At 37.5% G+C, this 12,013-nt stretch overlaps 1 protein-coding gene across 1 annotated transcript in view; it reads right to left on the bottom strand.

Moving 5' to 3' along the window:
- Nucleotides 1-12,013, bottom strand: part of EXT2 (exostosin glycosyltransferase 2) — a 74,198-nt gene that overhangs the window by 25,360 nt on the left and 36,825 nt on the right. Inside the window, exon 9 of the mRNA XM_027898252.1 lies at nt 2,622-2,811. Within this exon, the coding sequence (XP_027754053.1) occupies nt 2,622-2,811 (190 nt within the window). The remainder of the gene's footprint in view (nt 1-2,621; nt 2,812-12,013) is intronic.

The following is a 12,013-nucleotide window of genomic DNA, read 5'->3' as shown; positions in this document are numbered from 1 at the left end:
CCAATTAAAAGTGAATAGCCATAAAAGTGCAGATACTACTGTAGGGTAATAAACCAGACTTTACCAGTGACAGTGGTGCACATTACAAACTTCAAACTCATTCCTTGTTCTAATCCATCAGAAACTTCCTGGCTTTAACAGGCTATAAACAGCAGAAGCTTTGAAGTCCTAGGATTAGGATCACTAATAGACGAGAGACTGGCTGAAGAGCCAAGTGGAATGCCCTGCATAGACCTGGAATAAAACAAGGTAATTTAATCAAACTGACCTCTCTCTAGTCATAGGCCAAGAGATTACAATGGTTGTAACAGCAATAAAGGGATAAGGGACACTAGAAACAAATAGTTATTCACTTCAATGCAATGCTTAGGCTAATGCAAGGACAAAACTGCCTATGCTTTCAACTGCGCTCTTGAATCCAAAATTTTACGCTCTACAGGCAAAGGCTTTTTATTTTTTTTTTAACTAGTTTATGACTTAGCAGTAATAGAAGCAGAGTTAAACACGTTTTAATTTAAAAATTAAACACACTGTAATTTTCAAGATTAATACAATGGATTAAAAGAAAGGTCGTTCTAATGATCTATTTGCTTCAACTCTTCTGTATCTCAGACTCAAGGGAAATGAGGAAACAATTCATTTGAGTCAAATCCACCTGCATTCAGTGATCACATAACTAAATATAGAACTAAGCCTTTTTGCTTTTAGAAAAAGAACTTCTTACTGCAAAAATTCCAGTTGTTATCAATTTATATGCAACAATTTTTACTCTAAAGGGCTGTAAAACATTTAAAAACCCACTAAACTAAAGGTATTTAGCATAGCAGTTCTACAAAACACTTTTTAAACCAAACAATAAAACTACTGTGCTTTAAACTGAAGCAAGTTGCCAAAATGGCAAATGAGCCAAGTGAATGGTAGCAATGGCTTGGCTCTGAGAAGTAGTTAGGAATGGTAAATTGAGATGAGTTTTTAGGGATTTGTCTTTACATTGTATCTTGCTGCTATGCAGAATAGCTAAGTGGACAGTAAGTAGAATGCTGCAGCAGTTGAAGCCTCTGAAAAGAGAATTACAAAGTAAGGAGTCCTAACACTACAGAAGACAGAAGAATCCACAACACAGCATTTTTTGAACATGTATTCCTAGAAGGCAACATTTCTTGTCCCACAAAATCACCACATTTTCAGATGAGAATGAGAGATTCATATGCACACCATATGGGAACCAGGCTCATATACAGCTACTATATCTACAGTTTTTAATCCAGAATGACAAGAGGAGGCTCTAATTGCTCAGCACAACGCTCAGGATTTTAGTACTAGCGTTCAGAATCTGGAAGAAGGTCATCCAAGGAAACAATAAGCATGGAAGTAAAATGAGCAGCATTGGAGTGTCTGTCTAGCACTGGAGAGGATTACCAAAGGCCAAGCCTAGGTACCTTCCTTTACACAGGGCAATGCCTCCCATTTACTTCATGGTGATTTCCTAATGGATTTCAGCAAAGTCAGGATTTATGTTTCCAGCTGAGGACCTGAGAGAAGATCAGAAGCAGCATGTTCTCATGAGGCAGGTGGGCCAGGGCTGGGAAAGAAGGAAGTTGGTCAAACGTAGAGCAGCCATGGAACATGCAGTGGCATTGCACAGAAGGAGTCAGAAAAACATGGGATTAGGATCTTGGGTTTGAAAATGTAGGCAGTAAGCTCTGAGGTCAGCCTGAGACTGATGTCCTGGCATGAGGGAATACAATACACAGTATGCCAGACTGACAAAGCACACCTCAGCTACTGAAACTTTAACAAATTAATTGAGAAGTTTACAGCACTAAGTTCACATTGGAGTCATTAATATATCTTTGAAACTAAATCTTCTTCCAAAAATCTACACATTTAGATAATTTGGGAAAATGTCCATGAATGTGCTCTCATTTTAAAATAACCATGAATTCAAAAAAATTATTATATCATGCAGATGTCACCAGACTCACTCAAACACTATAAAGAGCATCATAGTATATCATACATGTTGGTAACAGAAACATTTTAAGACAGCACAGTCTTACTGAGCAAGGAGTAGCATTTTCACAAGATATTCTGGTGGTATGGGAATTTCTTTTATGACACCCAACATGTCCCACATTTTCATTTCACCTGTCAAAATATGCACTTATTTCATAGCTCCAAGCATTTTAACTACTTTGCTGCTTTGAACCACATTTTTTGTAGAAAACAGTCCAGCAGCAGTGGTATGTACACTGTGACAAGAGACTGTCTACAGAGAAATAAAACCAAGTATTGACAATCAAAGATAGGCCTCTTCTTATCACTCCCCTCAAAAAAGTTAAGGACAGAAATGTTTCTGTAACTATTGTATTTGTTACTTTAGATTCAGAAGTTAGCAGCACAACCACTGGTACACTTTTTTCTTGTCATCTACTTTGGCTTTTCTCATTTCACTTTCAAAAGCATTGCCACAAAAAAATCCAAATGTTTTGTTTTGAAAGACCCATGAAATACTCCTCAAATATTAATAGAGTAGAAGAGAGGTCATTCTGCAACAGGTGCAAATAGACATGCTATGCCCCGTTTCACCTTCCTCCACCACACCTACCATGAGGTCTTACCTTCTGGTGGATTCTTATTCTGGTTGTTCCAGACTACCAACAATTTCGATAGACTAGGCACTTTAGACACCTCTGTGATGACTCGAAAAAGGCTCTCCACTCGGTCATAGGTCAGAACTACAGCTGTGAAACCTTGGGACTGAGGTGGGATCAGTGGAAGGAAGAGTGGGTTGCTCACACTGCTCCATTTCTGTGAAGGAAAATAAGAAAACAGAAAAACAATTTGATTAAAGTGACTTTTCACAGTAGGTAGTAATTTATATAGCTAGGACCAAATTGTCAGACTTGGAATTTGCTCAGACCAGGCAGGTTGAGTCTCCAATTCTGGCAACAGTGGACTTTAGAAATTTCTCAAAACCTTTATTCCAATCTCTTTCTTAATTCAATTTTCATTTTTGCCTAGTTTTAACATTGAAAAGAAGTAGGGGTTTAGGTAAAAAATAAAGTGGAAAAGGCAGATAGATGTGTGGAAAAAGAAAATCAAGGTGAATTCTAAATCCAGCTGGCATGACTCAATTCTCAGTTACTAATCTTTATTTCAAGACACCTATATTTATATAAAAAGCTGAGTTTGTTCAATGGTGGAAAACCCCAATCTATTATATTAAAACAACAACAACAACAACAAAAACCAAAAAAAACCACAACAAGGCATGAGATGCAAAGATGAATTTCAGAGATATATCTGCTTCTTGTGAATTTTAACTTGGGCTTCCCTTTTAAGACTTTAAAGGTCTTACTTCAATACACACTCAGCATAAGGAAGCCAGCCCAGCTGGCAAAAGAGAAGACAGACAGCTAAATTCTCACTAAATGTGCCAACCTCCTTTGGAGCCGACAGCGTGGGGGAGGAAGCATGGAGGGACCATTTGACAAGAATGAGAGCACCAGCATTTTAGACTCGACTCTTCCAGTCCAACTGACATTCCAAGCTGGGGTCGGACTGAGAAGCAAAGGGAAAAATCAGACCCTTTGGGATGAGGTGAAAAGGGGAGTTGGGAAAGCACAAACTGAGTGACGCTGTTTTGCAGGGATGCTTTGAATCCTAGCCTGTAAAACCTACAAACACTCAGAAGAGGTTAGTAACTGCCAGCAGTTTACAGAAATACTGTGAAAACCTCCAGCTAAACTCATACCATAAGCTTGCTTGTATCAGGAAGAAAGAAAGTGTTACAGATTCAAAGCTATGAGCTCTTATTTGCAGGAAGTAAAACTTTGCAATTTTCTGTTTCGCTATTCAGTCTACAGTTACTTTATACACCCAAAAATCCCTTTCCTCACGTTTAATAGTTAGACACCTCTAACTAGAATAACTTCAAGGTCGAGGAGAATAGAGAGCCTGTTAACTCAATGACATAATAATATTTTGACCATTTTGGCAACGGAGAAAAAAATATGATGTGAATCTGATTTGCTTGTATGAACAAATCAAAATTGAAGTAAGGATAAATATGTGAGGTGGGAAAGTTAAGCACAGCATTGGCACACTGTTTTGTCCAGGATGGTCTAAGGGTATGTTCCAGGCAAGGATCTGTCACTAGGACCAATATGTTCAGACTTCCTGAAATAGTTGGAAAGACAGACTGGCCTTCAGCTACACATACTTTATCAGGTCTGGTACAAGCTGCATTCAACTTAGACTGTTTGTGAGGTTCCTAATGGAAAACATGAAGCTCTAGTTTTTATCCAACAGGAGTAATAAGATAATGTAGAAAAAGTAACAGTACAATATGGAACTTGGGTTCATGAAAAGAGCCATGGCTACCTGTGATAGCAGAGGACTACAGTCAGTGATTCAGAAAATATCCATTCATTACTTCAGCAACTCATATGTACAGAGACAAATCTGCTTTCAGATTATTACGTTTTCCAAAATGAAAGCTTTTGTCCATACTTTGCTAATTGTGCAAGATGACTGGTGGCAGACAGAGACCGCCCTCTCATTTAGCTGCACCTTCAATTCCTGCAGCAAATCACAATCTAAATGTTACCAGAGTGTAATCCACCTCATTAAAGCTTTATTACAGACTTTTTTCCACACAACCCCCACCCCAAGACTGCTATTATCCAAATGACCCTGGTAATGTCAAGCAGCTTCTTAAAACAACTTTTAGAAACAGCGGTTAAACATCATAATCAGAATACCAAGAAAATTTTATGTTTCTGCCTACAAGAAGAAATAACTGGTAGAGCAACCTACAGACAATGTTTTATTTATTACTTATGGGTGAGAATTGCTACCTTGATTAATGGCTCCCATTTGAAGTTTTTCTAGAAACTTTTTCTCTGTCCACAGCACTTCCTAACAAATTGCTTGCTATAATATCCTTTGAAAAGGATTATTCCTTTTCCATCATCTAAGACTATTTTAGGTACTTACAGAAAAAAATTCATATACAAGCACATGCATATGTACCTAAAATGGTCATGCTTTCTCTTAAAAACTTAAGTTTTAGGTACATTATTTAAATCCCAACTATTACTACTTTCAGAAAGGCATGAAAATTCTCCCCTGCTGGTCATAACTCAGGAAAAATAAGTCAACTTTTGGGGTGGTTTTGCTCATGCACCTACTAAAGGACGATGGAAGGAGGGAAAAGCCTGTAGACACACACTAATGGATGGGAGAACCATGCCTCTCGTTTGAGAAAAGCATTTCAAAAAGGCAATTAAGCATCTCTCAAGTGCCATTAAGAGCCAACCCCCTGCTGCCTGCCTGAAGAGTGTGTCTACAGTCTGAGACCTATTGACCCCACTTTCTGCAGGAAATCGGGCAAATTCAAGCCTCCATAATTTGCTAAAGTCTTCCAGATTTCTGCTTGGGAAAAGCAAACCATACAGGCAATTAATTCAACAGCAACCTAATTAAATCTCCATTATGGTAGCAAAGCATGAAATGGTTAATGACACAGGGATGGGTTCTCCCAGTAACTGTTCAAGCAACCAAGTGGTGACCGTTCCCGTTTTTATTAACATTCATGATGGAAATTCACAGGAACTTTCACTCTCAGAGAGGAGAGCAAACAGCAACAGTAGATTGATCATCCATCACCTTTCTTTGACAAAGTGCTGACACTCAGCTATGGATAAGACAGCCCTTCACTATCACCCTCCCAGCTAATATCATTAGAAGAGCCAGGATAATTAATCCAAGATTAATAGGTCACTTGCTGTGAATCATTTTTATGGGCAAAAAGGATCAAGTTCAAATGCCAGTTTCCTATGAGTAATTTCATGTCACTTAAGTCTCACAGTTTCAGTTACCTGACATCTCTTTGCAGTTCATATGAAAATCCAAAGTAGTGGGACCTGAGTGACAGTGAAAATTTAGTAATAGCCTGAAGCCAGGGAGAGAGGAGAAGTTAGGAACGGTTATGCATGTAAGCATTCAGACTGCTGCATCTCTCGTGTGCATGTATAATAATGCCTTAGAAACAAGGCACCCTCCTTTATTATAGATAGATAGTACTGTCCTCCCCCTTGGTCATTAAAAACAACCTGATTCTACGTGAGGAAAAGTTAGTATATTAAGGAGAAGGTATCAAGGGAGCTGAATTCTCATTATGTGGGAGGCTCAGACTGGACTTGACATGGAGTCTTCAGTTTCAACTTGGCAGAGAAGTTTTTAACAGATCACTCTTAGCAGGACACAGAAGGGAGATAGGTGGGAGCTTCAGGACATCAGTGAACACAACTGGAATGAGAAATCGACAATCCTAACATAAAAATGCTACAGAACCTCAAAGATATTGGCAAAATATCAGACATAACTAAGATTCAGTCCCATCCCAAAACCTCTGATTTGGGTGTTCACCACTGAAAGACCTGCAGAAAGATATAGCAGACTCATTATACAAACTGCACCACAGACTGCTCTGTAGGGAAACAAGTCTGTGTAAGATGTTCCATATTAAAGAAGAATCAAGAACTCGCCAGATATCACTTAGTGGACAAACTCAGCAACAGCACTTAAGAAGAATAACATGTCACTGCTCCCATGAACAAAACAGTGGGCTTTCCTTCCTGTGTGTTTTATTTTCAACACGTGGACAGCTAGCTTATTGTAAAACAAATATTGGTGAAATCACACACTCTGAACAACAACTCACTGTCTTTTAAAAGCACAGAGGTAAGGACAGCCGTGTGTTGAACTGAGTAGTTAAGCAGTTCTTCTATACATCTAAGCAAAACCAATAAATCCCCCGCCACTGTGGTTAAGGCTTTTTCGGGGTTGCTCTTAATATCAAATCTAACCTCAATGTGGTTTCAATTACAAATTACCAGACCAAAAAAGCCTTGATTTATTCTATTTTTCTCCAATTATTTATGGTAAGTTCCTATTGAATACTTTGAGAAAGTATTTCATCATGCTTCCCATCCTCAAGTGGTCATAGGGCAAAATCAAAGGAATTAACCCTCCCTACTTGTGCAGAGCCAACATTGGGCTTACACTCAGCAGAATCACAAACCAAGTTGCAGTGGCCAACATTTCATGTTTTGATGAAGATCATAAACCCTTCTCCAAAAAAAATTAGCCACAAGACACACAGGAGTTTCTACATACTGTAGAATAATCCACTGTGTAAAAAAAGAATCCTAATCTCTGGGCAGGTAAATTAAAGAACAAACTGTTAGATCATGTTTCACATTCACATAAAAATATCAGTATTTACAGCCAAATACATGTGGTATACTCAACCTGTCCATAATATCAACATCGAAAAAACATCAATAAACTGAAATTTATTTAATATAAAAAGAATACCTATCTTCTAACATAATAAATACAGCAAAATTTCATTCAGCTGATTCAAACCATCACACAAAGTAGCTGGAAATGCAGCAGAAACAGAAATCTAATATTGTTCAATGGAAAAAATACCAGATGTGCACTGCCGAGAATGGTGATAGCTTGTTCTCATTTACTGGTAAATAAAAAGGTGTATGTTAATATTTGCTGAATGCTTTGAAGATGACAAGTGGTACTAGGATGGAAGTACAGTTGAAATAGTGGCATTATCTGGAAAGTGAGGGCTACAAAACACTAGTCAAAGACATGGGGAATAGTCTAATTTTTTTACACGTGTCAAGTGCCCGGTAACTGGCAGAACGCACAAATTATTCTGTAAATGAACATCCTACTTAGGCTTTGCTAAATGAATGGTACTTTTGGCACTAAGTTAATTTTGCTATTTTAGTTAAAACCAAACGATGGTGCTGTTTTCTGCCTCATTGGAAGAAATGAAATCTGGTATGTTTATTGTTCAGCATACTGATATTCTCAAGTGATTATTAAACTCTGTTCTGTATCATCCAAGGTTATAGCTCAAAAGCAGCCCCTGATAAAAAAAAAAAAACAAAAAACCCTAATATTTCATAGATCTACATTGTAAACAGACGTGAAAGAATTTCAACAAAAGTAACTGAAGAAATCCAGAAAAACTCTGTTGTACTCATTTTTCAGAAACCCATATACATTAGCAAGGTATGAGGCAAAGAGGGGAATTTAAATTATCTACAAAGAAGCACAAGTAAGTAATTTACCTCTATTAGAACATAACAGAGTACTTAACTGAAGATAACAGATCACATCTCAAACCCAAGGCATTATTTCTAATCCAGCCCAAACCAGTAACCATCAAAATACACACCACAGAATGGGTCATTTTCTGGCTTACCTGAACATAGCGGATTGTCTCTGCCTAACGGATAATTGCTAGCCCAAAAAACACAAAAGACATTAAACTCCCATGCTTGTAGCAAAACACTGTCTGACACATAAAGGACTCAAGTGGTCCAGAAATTAATTTCAGGCCCCAAAACTATCATTTGCTCCTCTTCATTAAACTGAGGAAATATCTCATTTTTATTCAAAGCACTATTCCATAACACATTAGCATGTTATATGCTACTAGTTTTCCATTTCCTCAACAGGACAGTGAATGAGTAGAAAATAATCCACTTTATGATTTTTTTTTTCTTTAGGAAGGCCAACAGTTTTCAGTCAACCCATATAAACACATAAAAGTGCTTGGATCACTTCCCCAGCGCAATGTATGGATTTAAACCTACATGCATTCACCTTCTGTGTACCTTATACTCCCTCCTGGAAAAAACACCCTCCCTTACTGCTGCTGTATCCACACTTTGGTGAAGATACTCAGGCAACAGTCTCACTAACATTTTGAGCCAATATAAGTCTAACTAATGCCAAGAAAAGCAGCCTTCCAGCTACCCAGTGCCTCCCTTACACCACACCCCGCTCCTTTTTTTTTTTTTTTAATTTTGCCTGATAAGTTTTATATGAGGAAAATTATTTTGCCTAATTCACCACAAGTGAATTAGAAAAATCAAAAATAAGGTAGAACATTAAAAGAGAAATTATCCAACTGTAGAAGACAGCAGGATTGTTTCTTTGAGCAGCAGTACCTATTGATAGTGGTTTAAAGTGTTTGGGGAAACTATGGACTCAACACAAGATGGGCTGATGCTTATTTGTGTTGAGACTTGAGAAATATCTGAGGAATAGGGATAAGGTTTATATATGTGCAGATCTAGCCATGAGCACGCCTCACTGACTTTAAGTGAATATCACTTTCATGCTGACTGTCCGAGATAACAGCCACCCCCTCAGACACAAAAATCAATGCAATTTTTGTGGTAAATGGAATGTAATCATTATTAAGTTTGCAGATACATCTTAATTCCTAACCTGAAGTATCAGAGTTCAAAAAAAAGCAAAGAGAAGCCTATCAGTCCTACTTCGCAAGTGACAACCAACTTGTGGCAGCATTTTGTGACAGATGCAGCTTTCTCTTAATAGGTGCTGCTGTTACAACTTACTTAATTGAATACTTAAGGCCTCTAAAAATCTTTTATCTAGCATACTTACAGGCTACAATCTGTTAAGTATTTGCTAACTCAAAATAAAATCTATTCTACAATACTATAATCAAAATGCTAAAGTGCAGAACTATACAAAATCATAGAAAATAAACTAAAGTCAGATGATGAATCTAACTCTGGAAGCAAACTCATGAGTCTGCAATAGCTCAACAAAATGCAGAGTACCATGTGCACCTTGGAGAGTTATGAGGTATCTTAATTGTAGAAATAATGGTTATACTGCTTTATCTAACACCTGAAGTAGTTGTAACAATGATAAACAAAACAACTAGTAATCAGAAGATTTTACCAAACTCTTTCTCTGTTACTTCTCAGGATCCCAGTGACATATTAAACAAAATTAACCCCTATAAGCACACAAAGAAAAAGAACTCTTAAACCAAGGAGACAGACAAGCAATGGCCAAGGATTCTTTCTAAGTATTCTGTGCATAATAATCTTGCACAGCAAGCTCTTCTTTCTGTTAGAAAGGTGAATTTGTCCTAGCAACTAAGTTCATAAACCCTAGCAAGTCCTAGCAAGTAAGTTTACAAATCTGGCATTTTCCAGATAAATATTCCATAAACAAATCCATTTTCAAAACTTCACTATTCAGAGCACATGGACCTGAGCTGTATTAACAGTCTTGTACTGATTAAAGAAATCTCTGGCCAATTTCAGTAAGCCCCTTGCCTTAAAACAGTGATTGCACCTCCGCACCTTCTGTTAACGTGCCTGCAGCTTCTACATATTCTTGCTGCACCTTTGTATTCCAATCTAAACCATGTAACAGGAACAAGAGCATACAGAAGAGCATTGCACTCAGTCCCTACTGACCACAGCATCACAAGGAACTGGATGTCGGATCAGTTGAGTTCAAAAGCAGAATATACACGGCAAGTTTTGGAGGTTAGTTCTGACCAGTGACATAAGAATTTACAACACTCAGTTACTCGCACTTTTCACTGTGATATTAATGTCAACTCACAGGTGCTTCATTTTAGCAGTTAGCTATATCCTGGCCCTGGGGTTGACCTGAAATGATATTCTTTAAAAGCTTCAGTCATGGAGTTTATTCAGAGAAGAATACAGCAATATTCTCGTAAATCAAAAGCACATTTGAGCCACCTTTAGTTACTTTGTCATCTTATCAGAGTTAGAGGATACAGCTGCCATCTTCTGCTACCTCAAAAGTACATATGTACCTGCTTTCCAAGTATAATGTTTCATCCAGGCTTACTAGAAATTGTAACAGTGCTATGAGTGGATACTAGGCAGGAGCTTAGGTGAGAATCACACTCAGGCCCAAGTGGATCATTATTCCCCTAACAAGCAGACACCAACCGTGGAATTCTGACTAATGCAGTAATGTAAAAAAAATAAGCATAGGAGAGCACCCAGGAGAAGACACTTTGGCATTCCCTTTGAAGAGTGAGTAATCCTTTAGCCATTTCCTTCACTTTACTAGGCATTTAAAGATGCTTGGTATTGCTAGGATAATCTAAAGGTGTTAAGATACTCTGATCCCCTTCTGATGGAGTACACCTTGTGCAGGTTAATTTCTTCCTTAAATACTGAAAAGAGCCACATTCTGTCTCCAAGCAATGACAACAGGAGATTATTAATGCCTTTGGCTAGGCAACACAAAATCAACTTCTGAAACGCAGTAGTGAGCTTCTAACTCTCTGTCAGCAACTGTTCGCACCCATCGGCCTGAAGAGTTTAAAGTAACACATACTCTGCCACTGGAAGCACTCCTACCCAGCTCTCAGAGAAACTCCCTCCATATCATCATAAACCAAGATGTTACCAAGTTTGGCTTTGTTAGTAAAACAAAACTATTTTTTATATTTTGGCACAAAGAAAATTAACTGATTATGACTGAAAAACATCTACAGGCTTTTATGTAGTAAAAAAATCAGAACCAGCTGCTTGGTGCAAAAGGTTAATTAATACTCCAGTGTATTTAACAGAGGTGGGTTCAGCCAATGAAACTTTAAAAAAGAAAACAAAACAAACAAAAACCAAAACAAAACACCAAACCAAACAAACATACCAAGAAAAAAAAAAGGTCAAAAAATCCCCCCAGCAAAACTTTGATCATCAGTTTCTGTATAAGAGAAACTATTAAGAAATAACATGGAAAAAATTGTAGGTATAGGAATAATTAGTTATTTCAACATAATTATATAAAAGATCCTTGCAGAGTGTTTAAGATCTTCAGCATTTCCACTGACTATTTTCTCTGCAGTCATATATTTTTAAGTACAAACTCTCCCTAAGTTCAGCAGAAATAAAGATGTGTGTGTGCGTAAGCATGCAGGAAAAATAAATAAATATATAAACAAGGAAGCAATTTAGTGTGTGCAATAGCAAAAGTTAAAAGTTTGCATTTGAGTGCCAGGACATAAAATGAACTGTTAGTTATTTTGCCAGTTGTCATAAAATATATTAGCTTCATCTGTGCAAGTTACCAGCACAAGACATACACTCACAAATTCACATAC

This window comes from Empidonax traillii, unplaced genomic scaffold (genome assembly GCF_003031625.1).
Source record: "Empidonax traillii isolate 1590-97213 ecotype Southwest subspecies unplaced genomic scaffold, ASM303162v1 scaffold587:size399798, whole genome shotgun sequence".
NCBI lineage: Eukaryota > Metazoa > Chordata > Aves > Passeriformes > Tyrannidae > Empidonax > Empidonax traillii.
The sequence above is the reverse complement of the archived record's forward strand: the minus strand, read 5'-3'. Positions and strand labels throughout refer to the sequence as shown.